Source organism: Mobula birostris, chromosome 30, assembly GCF_030028105.1.
Source record: "Mobula birostris isolate sMobBir1 chromosome 30, sMobBir1.hap1, whole genome shotgun sequence".
Classification (NCBI taxonomy): Eukaryota; Metazoa; Chordata; class Chondrichthyes; order Myliobatiformes; family Myliobatidae; genus Mobula; species Mobula birostris.
Genome location: NC_092399.1, coordinates 7,438,731 through 7,461,134, shown reverse-complemented (window position 1 = coordinate 7,461,134; position 22,404 = coordinate 7,438,731). Strand labels below are relative to the sequence as shown.

General features: G+C 42.9%; 1 protein-coding gene across 1 annotated transcript in view; it reads left to right on the top strand.

Moving 5' to 3' along the window:
• The window catches only part of wdtc1 (WD and tetratricopeptide repeats 1), a 70,310-nt gene that overhangs the window by 26,204 nt on the left and 21,702 nt on the right, over positions 1-22,404 (top strand). The window contains exon 10 of the mRNA XM_072247340.1: positions 2,028-2,100. Within this exon, the coding sequence (XP_072103441.1) occupies positions 2,028-2,100 (73 nt within the window). The remainder of the gene's footprint in view (positions 1-2,027; positions 2,101-22,404) is intronic.

The following is a 22,404-nucleotide window of genomic DNA, read 5'->3' as shown; positions in this document are numbered from 1 at the left end:
GGCTGTGCCCTCTGATAACAGACTTCCCCAGTATAGGAAACATCCTCTCTACATCTAGGCCTTTCAATATTCAATAGGTTTCAATGAGATCCCTCTTCATTCTTCAAATGATAGAAGGACAGTCATTTTGAAGAAGAGCAAGATTGCCTTCATTAGAATCCTGTCCTGAAGAACTCCTCCAGCAATATCCTGAGCTAAGATAATTAACCTCCATTGAGAGCCATCTTCATCCGTGTAGGAATAACTTCAGCTAATGCAGAATTTATCCCAAAATTCTGGCTGTCAAGAACTCTCATCTCATCTTGGAAATATAGCTCTTTTTTCCAAGTTTGAACTGAACGCTAACTAAAGGCACTAACTAAACACATGGCAAACCGTATACAGTTGATGAGTTATACTTGGGAAGAAATTGAAATGGAAATGTCACAATGATTGCTACAGGATTATGTTGATGCAGCAATGTTTTGACCAATAGCAGAAATCACTGGAAGGAAGAAAACACTCTTTCAATCCTTCTGCTCCTTTTCGATTGCCTTTACAGAAATAGGTGGTGTTATAAACAGTGATGATCGTTATCAGGATTTACAGAGACATCTGTATAGGTGGACCGAGGAATGGCAAATGGAATTTAATTCAGATATGTGAGTTGTTGCACTTGAAAGCAAATGAACTCAGGGTTTTCATAGTGAACGGTAGGGCCCCAGGGAATGTTGTAGAACAGAGAGATCCTGTGAGTACAAATGAGCACAGGATTTTCAAAGTGAATGGTAGGACCCCAGGGAGTGTTGTAGAAAAGAGAGACCCTATGAGTACAAATGAGCACAGGATTTTCACAGTGAACAGTAGGACCCCAGGGAGTGTTGTAGAACAGAGAGACCTATGAGTACAAGTACATGGTTCCTTGAAAGCAATATAGGTGATGTCCTAATAGGGAAGTCTTTTGGTTTGCTGGTCTTCATAAAGCTGGAATGTTGTTCTATGACATGTTAATGTGGCTATATTTGGAATATTGTGTGCAGTTTTAGTCGTCCTGCTATAGCAGGGATTCCCATGCTGGGGTCTATTGACCCATTGCTTAATGGTACTGGTCCATAGCATTAAAAAGGTGGGAACCCCTGTGCTATAGGAAAAATGCTATTAATCTGGAAAGAGTGTGGAAATAATTTATGAGAATGTTGCTGGGACTCCAGGGATTGAGTCATGAGGAAAGGTTGAGAAAGTTGGAACTTTATTCATTGAAGTGAAGGGGATGTATGATTCGCCCAAATCATACAGAGGTGTAAAAATTCATGAGGGGCCTAGATAGAGCATATGCACTCAGCCTTTTTCCATGGTTTGTGGAATCAAGAACAAGAAGTTTGAGGTGAAGAGACAGATTTAATAGGAACCTTAAGGGACATTTTTTGTTACCTAGAGAGTGGTCAGTATATAGAATGACCTTCTTCTTCTTCTCTGTCTTGTTTTGTGGCAGTTGGCACCCAGCTTAATGGTGCAATACCGCCACAGATAGAGAGAGTGGTTGAGGTGGGTATATTAACAGCATTTAAAAGACATTTGGATAGCCATATGTATAGGAAAGGAGGGATGTAGGTCAAACACGGGTAAATGGAATGTGCTTAGATGGCACCCTCAGTCAGTATAGACCAGTTTCTGTACCGTACAACTTTGATTCTGTGTATTTTAATTAACAACTGTGATCTTTGTCGATTTGTAGCAGAAGTGTTACTGGACACAGAAACATATTTAGCTAATGCTTGCTGTGTGTGTTAAAGTTCAACCTTTAATTGGATTGATTTTATGGTATGCCATTTGTTAGCGTATTTTCCTTTGCTTGCCCAGTCTAGTTATATCTAAAGAGGTTAACCATTCCAACCCATAATCCTGTTCTTCATTGCCAGTCTGCTTATGGAGTTCTGTTGAAACATGATAATATAGTTGATTTTGTGTTTGACTGCTCTCAGCTGGTTAGGTTTTAGAAATATGATACAAAGGATACTTCACGGCAAATGAATGTCTTCTGTTTACAGGTTTATTTGTTCGATCTAACAAACAAGCAAAAGCCCTACACATTTTTGCTACCCAAGAAGTGCCACTCTAGTGGTAAGTTACATCTTAAGTGTAATTTTAGTAGTAGATAAAGAGATTGTGTATCATAGTAATAGCTGACTTCAGCTCCCTGTGTGCATAGCTGAATTCCTATCATGGTATTAATTGTACAGTGTAGGACTCTGAGCTTGATGGTTGGTAGGATTTTTTCTGTGGCTGCAATAGTGGTTTGTGTAGATTTGTTTGCAATCCCCTGCTGTAGTAATAGTAAGCTGCCTGCAGGATTGTGTACTTTAAATCTAAAATGGCAGGACTACTGGGAGTAATCCTGATATAACTGAACTGTTGTGTATTTTTCTCAGAATGATGAATCTGTGAAGCAGACTTTCAGTATAAGGATTTACTGTGACAATTAACTTTTTAATTCTGGATAAATAAGTTGTCTTTTGTTTGAAATCCATATTGCAATGTATAGATAGAATTGTAGGACTCTGGAAGCAAGTGGTAACGCTGATCACTGTCGGTTGGGTAACTTGCATTGCTTGCATATTGGAAGAGCGGTTGTCTTTTAAACTATTTAGTGTTGGAGTAGCTGACTTTATAGTTATAATATTTCAGGGTTTTTTTCAGAACTATGCCCAGCATTTTTTTGCACTGAACTATATATGATTTTAAAATTTCAAAAATTATAATAAAGAGCAGAGCGACCAATTAGAATCCCATCCTTTTAGATCCCATTTAAGGGCAACTCAATGTGACCAGTAACTTTGTAATTCATTACATTTTGAAATACAGTGCCTTCTGATTTATTGGGATATATCGGCACCAGTATAATTTGGTTGCAATTTACCAAAGTTTCATGAAAGTAGCTAAAAAGGTTTTTTTAAAAAAAAAAGGCAAGCTACAGTTAACTGAGTAACAAATTACATATTTAAATGAATACAGAGCAAATTAGAATACTATCAATACTAGTACTATAAAGCTAATAATTAATCGTGTTCTTGTGATTGACTGTAAATTTTAAAAATCAGTACAGAAACCTAGACCAATTGCAGGAGGAGATAGAAAAGGCATGTCAGAAGGGCAGTGTCATGAAAGGCATGTCAGAAGGGCAATACTACAATTTTTTGAGGAAATCACAAGCAGGGTAGACAAAGGAGATGCAGTAGATGTGGTGTACTTGGATTTTCAGAAGGCCTTTGATAAGGTGCCACACATGAGGCTGCTTAGCAAGGTAAGAGCCCATGGAATTCCAGGGGAGTTACTAGCATGGGTGGAGCATTGGCTGATCGGCAGAGAGTGGGAATAAAGGGATCCTATTCTGGCTGGCTGCCGGTTACCAGTGGAATTCCACAGGGGTTGGTGTTGGGACTGCTGCTTTTTACAATGTATGTCAATGAGTTGGACTGTGGGCTTAATGGATTTGTGGCTAAATTTGCCGATGATACAAAGATAGGTGGAGGAGTGGGTAGTGTTGAGGAAACAGAGAGCCTGCAGAGAGACTTAGATAGTTTAGGGGAATGGGCAATGAAGTGGCAAATAAAATACAATGTTGGAAAGTGTATGGTCATGCACTTTGGTGGAAGAAATGAACGAGCAGACTATTATTTAGATGGGGAGAGAATTCAAAATGCAGAGATGCAAAGGGACTTGGGAGTCCTTGTGCAGGATACCCTAAAGGTTAATCTCCAAGTTGAGTCAGTGGTGAATAGGCAAATGTAATGTTGGCATTATTTCTAGAGGTATAGAATATAATAGAAGGGATGTGATGTTGAGGCTCTATAAGGCACTCGTGAGACCACACTTAGAGTATTGTGTGCAGTTTTGGGCTCCTTATTTTAGAAGGGATATACTGACATTGGAGAGGGTTCAGAGAAGATTCACAAGAATGATTCCAGGAGTGAAAGGGTTACCATATGAGGAACGTCTGGCAGCTCTTGGGCCGACTTCCCTGAAGTTCAGGAGAATGAGCTGGGATTTCATTGAAACATTCCGAATGTTAAAAGGCCTGAACAGATTAGGTATGGCAAAGTTATTTCCCATGGTAGGGGAGTCTAGGACAAGAGGACACAGCTTCAGGATTGAAGGACGTCCATTTAGAACAGAGATGCAGAGAAATTACTTTATTCAGAGGCTGGTAAGTCTGTGGAATTTGTTGCCATGAGCCGCTGTGGAGGCCAAGTCATTGGGTACATTTAAGGCAGACAGAGATAGGTTCTTGATTAGCCAGGACATCAAAGGGTATGGAGAGAAAGCAGGGGAGTGGGGATGACTGGAAGAATTGGATCAGCCCATGATTGAATGGTGGAGCAGACTCGATGGGCCGAATGGCCTGCTTCTTTTCCTATATCTTATGGTCTTAAATAACGGACTGCCTTCATATAATCCTTTCAATGATTACAACCGCCAAATCTTCAATTTCATCTTAACAATCAAGATGATTGTCGATACCTTCAAATTCTTTGTAGTTTCTAACTTGTTGAAGTAGTAAAATCGTTTCATTTTCACTCCTGGTCATTTCTGGCATCTTCAGGCCTGAATGCTTGAAACAGCAGTGAGCAAAACAGTTCCGAATTGTCTTACTGCTTATTTCTCACCAACTATCAGTGACAAAAATCACTACTTTTTCAACACAAACACACAAGCAACCGGCACTATCTTAAAAACTGTTTGCTCTGAGTACTGTGTAGTGTATAACGATCACACAAGTGCACTCAATTGATGCTAGTTAGTAAATATTTAGCAACAGTCTCCTGTCACAATTAAGCATCATGGTGTCTCAAGTAAACGAAGGGATTCCCAGTTATTTTATCAATTAGTTTTTGTTCTTTAAGAGTTCAAGTGTTTCAGATAGTTCAATTTAGTTTAGTGGCTCGATGGATGCAATTCAGTATTCCTGTTTCAGCCTGATACAGCCAACAATCACAACTGCTTCCACGGTTTGTACAGTTACAGTGCGATTGAACAGTCTATGGCTGCTTAAAACCAACGGAAACAATGCTGATTGTGGCCGTACTTCTCGTCAGATTCCTCAATGGAAACGTGGCTGCCGATCAGGGATACAGGTGCATTTAAGAAAATGGGGTTTTCAACTCCCAGTACTGACTATCATGCTGGCAGACGTACAGTCTCTAGTAAATAAAATTTAAGATCTCAGAGCTAGGCTGCTGTATCAGAGGGCCATTAGGACCACTTGTGTCCTTAGTTTTACGGAATCCTGATTAACCCCTTCTGTACTGGATGCAGCAATTCAGATTGACAGGTTCACTATGGACCATCAGGATAGGACTGTCGAGTCTCTCAAAAGCAGAAATGGAGGTTTATACCTCATGATCAACTCCTTGGTGCAGAAATGTATCAGTGTTGTCCCAGTTCTGTTCACCAGACCGAGAATATCTCTCAGTTAAGTGCAGTCCATCTTACCTGCCACAGGAGATTTCAGCGATTATTTTGGTAGCTGCGTACATTCCATGTCAAACAGCCTCTACATGATCTGAGCAATGGGATCAACATGTGTGAAACAGCACACCCTGATTACCTTCACCATTGTTTTGGGGGATTTTAACCAGGCCAGCTTGAAAAGATCACTAAATAATTACCATCAACAAATCACTTGTAGTACCAGAGGAAGCAACACACTGGACCACTGTTACACCACCATCAGGAAGACCTACCGTGCTATTCCACGCCGTCACTTCGGAAAATCTGATCACCTCACTGTACTTCTAATCCCTGAGTATAGGCAGAGACTGAAAACTGCAACACCAGTAGTGAGGACCAAAAAGGCATGGACAAGGGAAGCACAGGAGCGCTTACAGGACTGCTTTGATTCGGTGAACTGGACTGTGTTCAGGGATTCATCTTGGAATCTGGATGAGTGTGCCACAGTTGTTACTGATTTAATTAAAACCTGTGTAGATAAGTGTGTGTCTATAAAAACTTGCTGTACATTCCCAAACCAAAAGCTGTGGATGAACCAGGAGGCTGGTCATCTGAGGGCTAGATTTGTGGCATTTAAGTCTGGTGACCCAGGTCTGTACAAGAAAACCAGGTATGACGTGGAGAACTATTTTAAGAGCGCAAAAACGTTTCCGAGCAAGATTGGAGGCAATCTCAGATGCAGGTCATTGTTTGCAGGCCAGTACTTCCTACAAAATGAAACCCAATAGCATGAATGGCAGTGATGCTTCACTACCAGATGAGCGCAATGCCTTCTATGCCAGCTTCGAAAGGGAGAAGATCCCTGCTGTACCAGGTGACCCTGTCTTTAAAGAGCATGAACCCTCGCAAGGCAGCGGACCCCGATGGATTACCTGGTAAGGCTCTGAAAACCTGTGCTAACCAACTGGTGGGAGTATTCAAGGACATTTTCAATCTCTCACTGCTACGGTCGGAAGTTCCCACCTGCTTCAAAAAGGCAACAATTATACCAGTGCCTAGAATAGCAGTGTGAGCTGCCTTGATGACTGTCACCCAGTAAGCACTCACATCTACGGTGATGAAATACTTTGAAAGGTTGGTCATGGCTAGAATGAACCATTGCCTCAACAAGGACCTGGACCCACTGCAGTTTGCCATAAGACATAGGAGCAGAAATCAGTCATTTGGCCCATCAAGTCTACTCCGCCATTCAATCATGGCTCCTCAGCCCCACCCCACTCCACGGCCTTCTCCCCGTAACCTTTGATGCTGTGGCCAGTCAAGAACCTATCAATCTCCGCCTTAAATGCACCCAACAACCAGGCATCCACGGCTGCCTGTGGTAACAAATTCCACAAGTTCACCACTCTCCTAGCTAAAGGAACTTCTTCGCATCTCTGCTTTAAATAGATGCCTCTCTATCCCAAGGCTGTGCCCTCTTGTCCTCCCCCACCACGGGAAACATTCTTTCCACATCTACTCTCTCTAGGCCTTTCAACTTTCAAAAGGTTTCAATGAGATCCCCCCTCATCCTACTAAATTCCAATGAGTACAGGCCCAGAGCCATCAAACATTCCTCATGTGATAGACTTTTCATTCTCGGAATCATCATTGTGAACCTCCTTGAACCCTCTCCAATGCCAGCACATCTTTTAGATAAGGAGCCCAAAATTGTTCACAATACTGTAGGTGAGGACTCACCAGAGCCTTATAAAGCCTCAGCATCACATCCTTGCTCTTGTATTCTAGAGCTTTTGGAATGAATGCTAACATTGCATTTGCCTTCATCACCACGGACTCAACCTGCAGTTAACCTTTAGATTAGATTATGAGGACACTCAGTCCTCGTTTATTGTCATATAGAAATGCATGCATTAAAAAATGATACAATGTTCCTCCAGAACGATATCACAAGAAAACACAGGACAAACCAAGACTAAAACTGACCAAACCACATAATTATAACATACAGTTAAAACAGTGCAAGGCAATACCATAATTTGATAAAGAGCAGACTATGGGCACGGTAAAAAAAAAGTTTCAAAGTCCCGATAGCCTCATCGTCTCACGCAGGCAGAAGAAGGAAGAAACTCTCCCTGCCATGAGCCTCTAAGCGCCGCGAACTTGCTGATGCAGCATCATTGGAAGCACCCGACCACAGCGGATTCTGAGTCCGTCCGAAAACTTCGAGCCTCCGACCAGCCCCTCCGACACAGCCTCTCCAAGCACCATCCTCTGCCGAGTGCTTCGACTCCACCCCGGCTGCCAAGCCACAAGCAAGGCCGAGGACTTGGGGCCTTCCCCTCCAGAGGTTCTGGACCACACAGGAGCAGCAGCAGCGAAGCAGGCATTTCAGAAGTTTCACCAGATGTTCCTCCGTGCTGTCACGTCCGTCTCCACCAAATCAGGATTGTGCATGGCACCCTACTTGACAAATAACAGACATCACCACCGGAGTACCATCTCCTTGTCCCACGTTATTACTTCTCTGGCCCCATCTTCCAGCAGTCCTATATCCATTCTCATCTCTCTTTAATATACTTGAAAAAGATTTTTCAGTCCATCTTGATTATTGTTTGGTAGCTTGCTTTCGTATTTCATCTTCTCCCTCCTAATGATTCTATGGAAGATGCAATCTCAATGCTCTTCACACAGCCTTAGAACACCTGGACAATACAAACACCTTAATCAGGTTGCTGTTCATTGACTTTAGCTCAGCCTTTAGCACTATCATTCCCACGATAAGTTGCTGAACTGGGCTCTGTACCTCCCTCTGCAATTGGATCCTCGACTTCCTAACCAGAAGACCACAATCTGTGTGGATTGGTGATCATTTCTACTCCTTGCTGACGATCAACACTGGTACACCTCAGGGCTGTGAGCTAAGCCCACCGCTCTACTCCCTCTATACCCATGACTGTGTGGCTAGGTAGAGCTCAAATGCCATTAATAAGTTTGCTGATGATACAACCATTGTTGGTAAAGTCTCAGATGGAGACGAGAGGGCGTACAGGAATACCAGCTAGTTGAGTGGTGTCACAGCAACGACCTTGCACTGAATGTCAGTAAGACTATAGAACTGACTGTGGACTTCAGGAAGGGTAAGATAAGCGAACACTAACCAATCCTCATGGAGGGATCAGAAGTGGAGAGAATGAGCAATTTCAAGTTCCTGGGTGTCAGTATCGTCTGAGGACCTAGCCAAGACGTAACATATTGATGCAGCTATAAAGAAGGCAAGACAGCAGCTATATTTCATCAGGAGTTTGAAGAAATTTGGTTTGTCATCCAAAACACTCAAACTTCTATAGATCTACCACTTACAGCATTCTGTCAGGCTGCATCACTGTCTGGTATGGGGAAGTGGGGTGGGGGTGCTACTGCACAGGACCAAAAGAAGCTACAGAAAGTCGTAAAATTAGTCAGCTCCATATTGGGTATCAGCCTCCATAGTATCCAAGACATCTTCAAGGAATGGTGCCTGAGAAAGCAATTGTTAAGAGCCCCCATCACCCATGACATGCACTGTCCTCATTGTTACCATTGGGAAGCCTGATTGAATTGAATTGACTTTATTTCTTACATCCTTCACATACATGAGGAGTAAAAATCTTTATGTTACATCTCCATCTAAATGTGCAATCATAGTAATTTATAATAAATAGAACATTCAGTGTAATATAGAGTACATTCAAGTCAGCATGAGTTCTTCAGTCTGATGGTTTGTTGGCAGAAGCTGTCCGAGAGCCTGTTGGTCCTGGCTTTTATGCTGCGGTACCGCTTCTCGGATGGTAGCAGCTGGACTAGATTGTGTTTGGGATGGCTTGGGTCCCCAATGATCCTACGGGCCCTTTTTACACACCTGTCCTTGTAAATGTCCTGAATCATGGGAAGTTCACAATTACAGATGTGTTGAGCTATCCACACCACTCTCTGCAGAGTCCTGCGATTACGGGAGTTATCATTCCCATACCAGGCAGTGATGCAGCCAGTCAGGATGCTCTTAATTGTGCCCCTATAGGAAGTTCTTAGGATTTGGGGGCCCATAACAAACTTCCTCAACCGTCAGCTTTTTCATCACACAGCTGGTGTGTACAGACCACATGAGGTCCTCAGTGATGTGGATGCCGAGGAACTTGAAGCTGTTTACCCTCTCAACCCCAGATCCATTGATGTCAAGAGGGGTGATCCCTTCTCCATTCCTCCTGTAATCCACAACCAGCGCCTTTGTTTTTGCGACATTGAGGGAGAGGTTGTTTCTTGACACCACTGTGTCAGAAATATGACTTCTTCCCTGTAGGCCACCTTGTTATTGTTTGAGACAAGGCCAATCAATGTAGTGTCGTTGGCAAATTTAATTAGCAGATTGGAGCGGTGAGTGGCGATACAGTCATGGGTATACAGGGAGTAAAGGAGGAGACTCAGTATGCAGCCCTGAGGGGCTCCTGTGTTGAGAGTCAGAGGGTTAGAGGTGAGGAAGCCCACTCTTACAACCGACTGGCGATCTGGCAAGTAGTCCAGGATCCAGCTGCACAAGGCAGGGTCAAAGCCGAGGTCCCTGAGCTTATTGTCGAGCCTGGATGGAACTTTGGTGTTGAATGCTGAACTGTAGTCCAAGAACAGCACACACTCAGTGATTCAGGAACAGCTTCTTTCCCCCTGCCATATGATTCTTAAATGGACATTGAACCCACGTGTGTCCCAGTGGCCACACATTTTAAATCCACGTCCCATTCCCATTCTGACATGTCTATCCACACCCTCCTCTACTGTCAAGATGAAGCCACTCTCAGGTTGGAGGAACAACACCTTATATTCTGTCTGGGTAGCCTCCAACCTAATGGCATGAACATTGACTTGCTTAACTTCCATTAATGCCCCTCCTCCCCTTCACACCCCATCCCTTATTTATTTATTTAATATATTTTTAATATATTTTTTATTTTTTCCCCTTTTTTTCTCTCTCTGTCCCTCTCACTATAACTCCTTGCCTGCTCTCCACTCTCTGGGCTCCCCTCCCCCTTCTCTTTCTCCCCAGTCTTCCCGTCCCATGATCCTCTCCCTTCTCCAGCCTGGTATCCTTTTTGCCAATCAATTTTCCAGCTCTTAGATCCACCCCTCCCCTCCTGGCTTCTCCTATCATTTCAGATCTCCCCTTCCCCCTCCCACTTTCAAATCTCTTACTATCTGTTCTTTCAGTTAGTCCTGACGAAGGGTCCCGGCCCGAAACGTCGACTGCACCTCTTCCTACAGATGGTGCCTGGCCTGCTGCATTCACCAGCATATTTTGTGTGTGTTGCTTGAATTTCCAGCATCTGCAGATTTCCTCGTGTCTGCGTTTTTAAACAAATGCAACAGTTTACCAACCCAATGAGCGGAAAATATCCCAGAAGGCACAAAAAGAATTTTAAAAAAGCCAAAACCAGAGGGGAAAAATAGAAAAAGTATACCCCACATAAAAAGATCATCTTAGGAGATGAAAAGCAAATGGCTCAGTGATTTATGATTTTTAAGAGGTGAAAGGAGGAGGTAAGAAGGGGTGGGGAGAAAAGGAAATAGGAAACCATGGTATAGCTGGATGGTAGTGTCTGCAGAAGCTGGGTGAAGAAGGAATCTGATTAGATTCTGTTAGCAGGCTATCTGTGGCCATACCACTTTCTGAGATCTGAAGTGAGGAATCAGAGCTGTTGTAGACTTGGGAGACAAAATGGAGTACATGCTTGACTGAAATTTCTTATACTCATTTCAGTTGTGTTACTATCAGCAGCAAGAGAAGCCATTCCATAAAGCCTACTGCTCAGAAATCAATTGATCACCTCTACACTATAATTAAACTATCGCCTAACCATATATTGTTATCCTTCCATAGATAAAGAAGTTTCTTCAGATGATCCTATTTTATATTTTAAAAACTACTTTATATTTGAAGCCTCTAACTTTGGACTTGCTTGTGTCAGATCTGAAATTATTGCTGTAATTCCGTTTAATTGTTAGGAGTGTAAATACTTAAAGTTCCTACCCATATCTGAGTTGAGTGCTGTTTTTACCTCCTAAATCTCCAACTTGAAGGAATAGTGTAGCAGTTACTTGAAAACAAACCAACAGCTCTGAGAGACTGAGCCAGGCTTCAGTTAACGAATTTCCATCTCGAAAGAGGTACGTTCAATCCTTTAATACCAAACCAGCGAAGAGGAATGATCTTATAGTGATAAAAGCTAACAAAACTAAATTAGTGATATAGCAATCAGAGTTCAAATCAGTGTAGTTAGCAAAATAATTAGCATTCCAATAACATCCCAATTAGTGGACAGCAAAACAATATCATTCCCCGTGGCGTACTCACTCTGAACTAGACTAAACTAAACAACTAAGCAAACAAGAATATGTAACTATACTCATTTGCTTCTACCACACCCCAATACATGTGACAAAATACCATACATAATAAATGCAGCACAAACTGCAATGCAGACAAAAAGATTCATGGTTCCTACATTCCAGCCCCTTAATTATTACACTATAATAATTACAACTGCGTACTACTAAAATAGGAGGCATGAAACCTTCAAGAACAAACATCTTAACATTTATACAAATGTCCTCTTTCTTCTTCCAGTCAAGTCATGTAACAGTCGTCCAGGCCAGATGTTAACCAACACTTAGCCCAATGCAGTGATCTTTACCACCACTCTCAAGTCAGTCAAGTCAAAGTCATGAGGGATCTAGAGCTGTAGCTTCTGAAGCCTTTCCCTTCTATAGAAGGCAAGTTTCAGTTATAGACCTGTCCAGATAGCTGTTCTTGGTCTGACCTGGTGCACAAATCCTCTTCTGTCTGGAAAGACTTGAATGACTCTTCCCACCATACATGGGTTTCAAGGTGCTGTGTTGTCAACTATAAGCACAGATGTCTCCTGGGAGGAAATTGTGTTTTATACCTGACCATTTCTGATGTTCCTGTAACTTGTGATAAATACTCCTTGACCTACCATTTCCTAAACAAGTTTGACATATTGGACCTGCTTCCATCTGCGACAAGCATAAATATCTTCCTTTTGGAGCTCTCTTCTTGCTGGTAAGTATGGTGGGGACACCGGGAGCACCAGATAAAGTAGATGACCCCAACAGACTCCCAGGTGCAATGTCGCCTCACTTGGAAGGACTTTTTGGGGCCCTGAATGGTAGTGAGGGAGGAGGTGTAGGGGCAGGTGTAGCACTTGTTCCGCTATGCCAGGAAGAAGGTCAATGGGGAGGGGCGAATGGATAAGGGAGTCACGTAGGGAGTGATCCCTGTGGAAAGCAGAAAGTGGGTGAAAGGGAAAGATATGCTTAGTGGTGAGATCCCATTGGAAGTATCAGAAATTATGGAGAATTACGTGCTGGAATTGGAGGCTGGTAGGGTGGTGGGTGAGGACAAGAGGAACTCTATCCCTGGGGGAGTGATGGGAGGATGTGTGTGGAATGGAAGAGATGCGGTTGAGGGCAGCGTTGATGGTGGGGGAAGGGAAGCTGCTTTCTTTGAAGAAGGAAGACACCTCCTTAGTTCTGGAATGAAAAGTCTCACCTTGAGAGCAGAAAGTTGATGAAGTCGATGAGCTCCACATGGGTACAGGAAGTAACATCAATGCAGTTGTCATTGTAGCGTAGGAAAAGTCGGGGTGATACCAGTCTAGGCTTGGAACACAGACTGTTCCACTTAGCCGATAAGCAGGCAGGCGTAGTTGGGACCATGCGAGAGTCCATGACTGCATTTTATGTTTGATGGAAGTGAGAGGAGCAGAAGGAGAAATTATTGAGAGTGAGGACATGCTCCACCAGACGGAGGGCACTGGATTGCAGAGTGGTGACGGCGGTAGGGGAGATGGGTTCCAGCGGCAGCACACGAAGACCCTGTCAATCAAAGCTGGAGTAGGAGTTGGAGGTTGCACAATCAGCACTTTGAAGGTGTCTGTTTGTTGGAACCGGCATTGATGGCAGTGGAGTCCGGGTTCTGAATCTGCTTGGGATTGTTAGAACCGTTGAGGTTGGCAAAGGGATCACAATCTGGAGATATCTGTGCCTGCCAGCGTAGGAAGCAGCAGATTCTGTAGTCTGTAAACAGGTGATCTTCCGATCCTTGCAGGATGTGAGAAAGTTGAAGAACTGGTGATTGAAAGTGTGGATCTGGTCGAGGATAAAGTAGTAGGGAGGTGCATCACAGGCAGCAGAGAGAGATCTCCATTTTAGCCTTTCTGAGCTCCTCCACTGAGAGAGATTCTCGGCTGATCTGACCTTTGGCTTTCTTAATCTCTATCTCTCTCTCTCTCTCTATCTCTCCCTCTATCTCTCCCTCTATCTCTCCCTCTATCTCTCCCTCTATCTCTCCCTCTATCTCTCCCTCTATCTCTCCCTCTATCTCTCCCTCTATCTCTCCCTCTATCTCTCCCTCTATCTCTCCCTCTATCTCTCCCTCTATCTCTCCCTCTATCTCTCCCTCTATCTCTCCCTCTATCTCTCCCTCTATCTCTATCTCTATCTCTATCTCTATCTCTATCTCTCCCTCTATCTCTCCCTCTATCTCTCCCTCTATCTCTCTATCTCTCTCTCAAGAATACCCTAGTTGTTCTTCAGCCAAGTCAGACTGAACAGTGCAACATTTACTTGCTTCCTCTTCTGACTGAGAAACAAGAGCAGGTTATTAAATTTTAAGAATCCAAGTCACTGTCTTCCTCAAACAGGTCCAAGATGAGAAGTGGATTCTACGTGTTATGGCATCCACCTCCTCTTAATTGCATCAGCATTCTTTGTAACATTCCTCTTGACTTCCCGATCATATAGTGGTTCTCCAGAACAATCAGGATTTTCAGGCCATTGGCTTTCAGGCTGAAGAAGGTTCTGAGGCCTTGATGCACATGTCTAATTCTTCAGAAATGCTTTCGCCTTCAACCCTCCAGAGGCCACATCTGCCAGGTTGTTTGAACTGTTTACATACCACCATTGAGATGCTTGTGAGATCTTAAGAATTTCTGAAACTCTGTTTGCATCAAAGGCTCGGAACCTGGAAGTTTCATTCTTGATATACTTCAGCACAGAAGTACTATCAGTCCAAAACACTGAATCCTGAAGCTGCATGTGCAACTCCTTCCTCCACATTGTGTCCATACGGCTTGCCATCATAGCAGCGGTGAGCTCCATACAAGGGATGGAAACTGACTTCAACAGAGTTGCCCCGGATTTTCGCATGATAAAGGCACTGCACCTGAGAGTGAGTGTTGTGCAACGAAGACTGTCTTTGCTTGAATCTGTAAAGTGGTGTAATTGTGTCTGTTAAAGTGGTGTATTTCCTCCAAAATCCAGGAGTTTCAAACGTCTTAACAACCCTGAAGTCTTCCAACTGGCAGAGTTCTTCCAGCCAGCGCATCCACTCATGAGCAACTGATGTTGGTATAGCATCAACCCAGCCTAGCCCTTTCTTACATTGATCTTGTAGGATCTTCTTGGCAGATACCACCACCAGACTCAGGATTCGTAAGGGATCATAGATGGAACTAAGGGTAAGAGTAGAGAGGATTCCCCCTTCTGATGAGTGGTCCGTCTTAGATTGTGAATTCAAACTTGACAGTATCAGACGGAGTGCACCATTGCACACCCAGTACTGTTTCTACTGAAGGAATATCTTGATCCAAATCTAAATCCTTCATGTCTTTCACTCTTTACTTTTCTGGTATCTCTGCTAGCACTCTTAAGTTGTTTATCCAGTTTGTGAGATGAAAGCTGCCTTTAGCATAAATGGATACAAGGACATGATAGAGAGACAATGCTTCTTCCTCAAAGGACACTAACACAAGGCAGTCATCGACACCTCACAGCTGAACTGTTCTTTATTGTCTTCTGTGCATTGTCGAAGAGCAAAGTTGGCACAGCTTAGTGATGAAGTTGCTCCAAGGAGATGTACCACCATTCTAAAGTTCACCACATCTTGGCTGAGGTCACCATCAGCCCACCAGAGAAACCTCAGCAGATCTGTATCTTCCGCTGGTACTTTAACCTGGTGAAACATTGATTCAGTTTCTGCTATGATCACCACTGGTTCCTGTCTGAATCTGGTTATGACTCCAGTCAGTGAGCTAGTAAAATCTGGCCCCTGTAAAAGCTGAGCATTAAGTGATATTCCCTGAAAAGTTGCTCCGCAGTCAAACACAATACAATGTTTCTCTTTTCTGGAGTTGTAAACACCATGATGTGGAATATATCAGACTTTCGCATCACTGCGTTCCAGATCCTCTGCTGGCACTCTTTTGACATAACCATTGGAGATGACATCCTTTGTGAAAGCTGTGTGGTCAGTGGACTAATCCTTCTTAAACCTCTTCCTTAGATTTAGAGCATTCTGTCAGCAACCTTCGTATTACTTAGCATGTTAATCTCTTCCTTTCTCAAAGGTAAACTAATCTGTTAGTGTTTATTCATCAGTTTTGCAGAATTTGTAACCGGCTGCATGAACTCGTGATCGCCTCTTGACAAGCCAGGTTTATCCTGACTGCATTCAGGGAAGTCTACCTTCAACTACTGCTGCCAAAGCTCATCCAACTTCAAAACTGAAATCCTGTTAACTGTTAGCTCTGGCCGTGCACTGTCTCTTCCAGTGGTCCTTTCACAATCAACCCAACATTGTTCTAATTGCATAGGGGGGGTCCATCACTAACACTGCGAATCACTTGTAACTGCTGCAATGCTTTAGGCACGTTCATCTTCATCAGCAGCTCAAATCAATCTCTGGCAAATGGACGTGTTTCAGGTGAGACCACCCCTGGAAATCCTTCTGTTGTGGAATGTTCCATTTGTGGACAGGCATACGTTCCTGTGTATAGATGTTAGATAGTTCACAATAGCTTTCACCACCTAAGCCAGCCATTTCCAATCCTGAAAGAATGTAGCTACCCACAATCTTCTCTTGACCCATGATGTGTAAGAGAAACAATGTCGTTTTTCCATTGAGCTTGTTCATTAGGCTCGCTGTGCAGAACACTGTTGTACTTCCTTGATCTAGGAAAGCATAAGTAACCACTGTCTTGTTGCTCTTCTTAGACTTCACTTCTACTGGAATTACGGGAAGTTTACAGTCATGACTGCCAGCCCCTGTAAGGTCATTAGATACCAGGGCACTGCTCACTGCTATGATTCTTTCATGGCTTGTTTTGATTCTGCACACTTTTCATTGAGTGAATATGAAGTGTGCTGGGATGCTTGCCACTGCATACCTTGCATGAAAGACGCTTCCTGTAATCCTTCTTCACAATCAGCCAAACCAGACACCATTTTTTTTTCTTCTCACTATGAGCCCTTTTCTCCAGCTGAGGGCATGAATCCAAAGTGTGTTCACCTTCACAGAACAGACAAGCCCTTTTGTCTGACCAGATCATTTCCTTCAGTTCGTTCCAGGTTTAGTTTGAGCTTTACTTCTCACAGTGGTCTCAGTAGTGGCAAAGCTGCTTCCTTTAGCCTTAGAATGATACTGTGTCTTAGTTTTGTTTACACTTCGCTTATTGCCGGTGATGTACCATCCTGTATATTCCCAAATACAGGTCTGTAGCAGTCTTTGCTTGCCTTTCTATAAAATCAACAATGTCAGTGAAAGTAATTTTACATTTGTGCCTTTTTTGCAGTTTACAGACCACCGTTTTCCATTTATTCCTCAGCATATAAGGCAGTTCCTTTACAGCAATCGACATTTTAGCAGGCACATCCAGCTCGCACATGGACTGCATTTCTTCCACAGTATTGCAACAGCCTCTAAGTAAAAGACTCTAGCCTTGCAGAGCTTTCTGTCTTCAGATTTGATAGATACTCACAAAAGAGCCTTTTGCATGTGGGCAGGTGTAATTTTCTGTTCATCACCAAAATGTCCCTGTAGTAAAGCCTTTGCTTTTACATATCCTTTCTTAGGGTAAACATGCTGACAAGTTCTCTATGGCGACCTCTAGTGTACTGTTCAAGGAAATAGAGACAGTCACTGCATTTGTCAGTCCTGCCTTCAACACTGTTTTCTAAAGTCCTTATGAATGCATGATCCAGGAATAGATAACCATCAAAGATTTAAATCTCTCTTGTAGGTAAAGATGAAATATGTTGCGGTTGTACCAATAAGGTTGTTATTCCATTTTGTTTCCTCATAATATCGTTAGAACTATTTTGACCTCTATCATCTAAAACAAGTGAGTTTCCCTGCTGTAAGTTAATGTACGCATGAGCACTTCGAGCTGTTGGTTATGACATTGATTCAGAGTGCCTCATTAGTGCAGGCTGAGAGTAAACATCCTGAACTACCTCCTGGGGGTCTTGTTCATGTTTCACAGACACTTGAGGAACAAATAAATCAGCATTGACATTGTGTGTTTGTGTTTTTGTTTTTCGTTATCTTTTCGGTATAGGAACTCACACACAATAGGACTGTCATGCTGGAGCTCTTTTAGCGCTCACCACATGTGAAGCCCTTAGCACATTAATTTTAGCCATATGTGCGTCAATTTCTTCCTCCAACTTAAGCTGTTCCTTCCTTTTCCGTAGATGCTCCTCTTGGTGTTCCATCTGCTCCTCTTGCTCTTGCAGTGCATGTTTGTCCTTTAGTAATCGTTGATATGCGATTCATGCAGCTAAATCAACCTCTTTTTTAATGTGTGCAGTGGAGGTAGTAGATGCAGCAAAGCTTCAAGCGCTGACATTAGACACAGTTGGTTTCACATCATCTTGTGGGTCACATGCTGTATGAGTAGTCAAAATATGCCATGGAATTTGAGAAACAACTGATGAAAGGTGAGACACATATTCACTTGTTGCAGCAACATGATCTTCAATGTAATATGTTGGGGTCAACGATTGTTTTGTTTCCTCAATGTACTGCAAGAACAATCAATGTTTGAAAACCATCTGTGTGGTCTTTCTTGCTCAAGCTTGGAAGGTAATGGGATTTACATGTCATGTTGCTCAGAAACAGCCTTATATATAATAGTTAACACCTCAAGATGAAATTGTACTTGTACAGCAGTTTCTTTAATTTTATTGACATTTGTTTCATACTCCTTTTGAAGACTTTCATTTGGATTAGCCTTAGCTTTAGCTTTAATTTTTCTTTTGCAAGCCCCCATTCCAGTGTTTTTGGGGCAGTTTCATGCTTCAATACACTTGTGTTACTACCTCTATTTGTGTGACTTACAATTAGCACTTCGTTCTCACACAGCACGGGCAATATTTGATTCAATAATGTAGTGAACAAACAAACTATTTGCAGATCTACAGCACTTAAACTAGACTAAGCAAACAAAGTGACAAACTCTCAAGCAAAAACCGCATGATCGAGCAGCAGTCCCCAATGGACAGCAGCCCTGACCATTCAAAATTGTGTTCAAACCACAAACACAAAATTAACCTCAGAGTTGTATATGGTGACATGTACTTTGATGATAACTTTTTCTTTGAAACACGGCATGAATCAACAAAGGGTTGCAGATAATCCTACTGCAAGCTGCTCCTGTTTCAGATCTGTTCTCAGTATTGCGATTCCAATTTCACCTACCAGTCCAAGGCAGTCCTTTGCTGGAGACTGGTGTTTTTTAGTATAACTGTTTTTGTTGATACAATGCAGCGTTTACTTGAAAACAAACCAAAACCACTTAGAGACTAGGCCAGGGTACTGGACACTGTATAACGTGCTTCCAAATAATGAATTACAAAATCAAACAAGGTACATTCATAGTGTCATAGAAAAATACAGCACAGAAACAGGCCATTTAGCCCATCTAGTCCATACCGAACCATTTAAACTGCTTACTCCCATCGATCTGTACCTGGACCATAGCCCTACCATCCATGTACCTATCCAAATTTCTCTTAAACATTGAAATTCAGCTCGCATCCATCACTTAAGCTGGCAGCTTGTTCCACACTCTCACAACTTTCTGAATGAATAAGTTTCCCCTTGTGTTCACCTTAAACTTTTTACCTTTCACCCTTAACCCATGACCTCTAGTTGTAGTCCCACCCAACCTCGGTGGAAAACCCCTATCTGTACCCATCATTATTTTGTATGTCTCTATCAAATCTCCTCCCAGTCTTCTATGTTCTAAGGAATAAAGTCCTAACCTATTCAGTCTTTCCATATAACTCATGTCCTCCAGACCTGGCAACATCCTTGTAAGCTTTCTTTGTACTCTTTCAACCTTATTTACATCTTTCCTGTAGATATGTGGTTGACCAAAACTGCACACAACACTCCAAATTAGGTCTCACTAATGTTTTATACGACTTCAACATAACATCCTATCTTGTGTGCTCAGTACTTTGATTTATGAAGGCCAATGGGCCAAAGGCTTTCTTTATGACCCTATCTACCTGTGATGCCACTGTCAATAAATTATGGACCTGTATTCCCAGATCCTTTTGTTCTACCACACTCCTCAGTGCCCTACCATTCACTGTCTAAGACCTACCCTGGTTGGTCCTACTGAAGTACAAGACCTCACACTAGTCTGCGTTAAATTCCATCTGCCATTTTTTTCAGCCTATTTTTTCAGCTGGTCCAAGTCCCAGTACAAGCCATGATAGTCTTTCTTGCTGCCCACTACGCCCCCAGTCTTGGTATCATCTGCAAATTTGCTGATTCAGTTAACTGTGTTATCATCCAGATCATCAAAAAAGGACCCAGCACCAATCCCTGCAGCATGCCACTAAGTCACAAGCCTTCACTCAGAGAGGCAACCATCTACTACCACTCTCTGGCTTCTCCCACAAAGCTAGTGTCTAATCCAATTTACTACCTCATCTAGAGTGCCGAGCAACTGATCCTTCTTAACCAGCCTCCCATGTAGGACCTTGTAAAATCTCTTGCTAAAGTCCATGTGGACAACATCCACTGCCTTGCCTTTGGTAACTTCCTTGAAAAACTCAATAAGATTGGTTAGACATGACTTACCATGCACAAAGTCATGCTGACTATCCTTAACCATGTCTATCCAAATACTCATATATCCAGTCCTTTAGAATACTTTCCAATAAGTTTCCCACTATCAATGTCAGGCTCATTGGCCTATAACTTCCTGGTTTATTTTTAGAGCCTTTCTTAAACAGCACAACAACATTGGCTATCCTCCAGTCCTGTGGTACCTCACCTGTCCTTAAGGATGATTCAGATATCTCCGCTAAGGCCCTGGCCTCCTGCAAAGTCTGAGGGAACACCTCATCAGGCCCTGGGGTTTTATCCATCTAGTTTGCCTCATGGCAGCAAACACCCTCTCCTCTGTAATCTGTATATGGCCCATCAAGTTGATGCCATTTTGCCTCACTTCTATAGACTCTGTGTCCGTCTCCTGAGTAAATACAGATGCAAAAAATTCACTTAAGTTCTCCCCCATCTTTTTTGGCTCCACACATGGATTACCATTCTGATCTTCGAGAAGACCAATTTTGTCCCTTGCAATCCTTTTGCTCTTTACATATCTGTAGAATACCTTAGGATTCTCCTTCACCTTGTCTGCTAAGGCAACCTTGTGCCTTTTAGCTGTTCTTATTTCTTCCTTAAGAGTTCTCGTACATTTCTGATGTTACATAAGCACACCTGCCTATACCTGCAGTGTACCTGCAGGCCTTAATACCTCTTGAAAGACAAAGTTCCCCACACCTGTTATCTTTACCTTTTATTCTAACAGGCACATACAATCTTTGTATTCTCAAAATTTCACTTTTGAATGCCTCCCACTTACCAAGTACATCCTTTGTCAGGAAACAACCTGTCCCAATCCACACTTGCTAGATCCTTCCCGATGCCATCAAAACTGGCCTTTGTGTAATTTAGAATCTTAATCCAAGGACCAGAGGTAGCTTTTTGCATATTTACTTAGAAACTAATAGTGTTATGATCACTAGATACAAAGTGTTCCCCTGCACAAACTCCTGTCACTTGCCCTGTCTCATTCCTGAATAGCAAATCAAGTATTGCACACTCTGTGACATTTTCTCTGACTAGTAATGCCACCGCTCCTCTTTTAATCCTTCTGTATGCTCTGTAGCATCGAAAACATCGGAAACCCGGAATATTGAGCTGCCCGTCTTGCCCCTGCTGAACTGAAATATACACAGCTCAGGACATTAGTTGCACCATGCTCAACCATGCTTGATTCCTGGCTTTGAGGTTTTAACAACATCTGTCTTCAGAACCTCTCCACTATCTGTTCTGACAGTCTGGTTGCCATCCCCCTGCAACTCTAGTTTAAACCCCTTTCTCTTCAACTCCCAACCCCCCCCCCCCACGCCAGTGCAGCACTACAGCACAGCAAACCTTCCCAGTAGCATATTAGTCACCTTCCAGTTCAGTGCAAACTGTACTTTCTGACTTTCTGTACAGGGCTCACCTTCCCTGGAAGAGAGCCCAATGATCCAAAAATCTTATGCCCTCCCTCCTACATCTACTCCTTAGCCACAGGTTAAACTGTATAATCTTCCTATTTCTGGCACTGGTAGCAATCCTGAGATCACAATCCTGGAGATCCTGCCCTTTAACTTAGTACCTAACTTTCTGAACTCACTTTGCAGAACCTCGTCGCTCTTCCTTCCTATGTCATTGGCACCTATGTAGACCATGACCTCTGCCTGGTCACCCTTCCACTTAAAAATGCTGAGGACTCAATCTGAGGTGCCCCTGACCCTGACACCGGGAGGCAACAAACCGTCCAGGAATCTCATTCTCGTCCACAGAACCTCCTTTCTGTTCTTCTAACTCAGCGGTCCCCAACCACCAGGCCACGAGGAAACGATATGAGTCAGCAGCACCTTTCCTCATTCCCTGTCAGGCACTGTTGAACTTGAACATAGGGTTGCCAACTGTCCCGTATTTGCCAGGACATCCCGTATATTGGACTAAATTGGTTTGTCCCATATTTCCCCTGCTAAGGTAGAGCGTTCATATGAAAC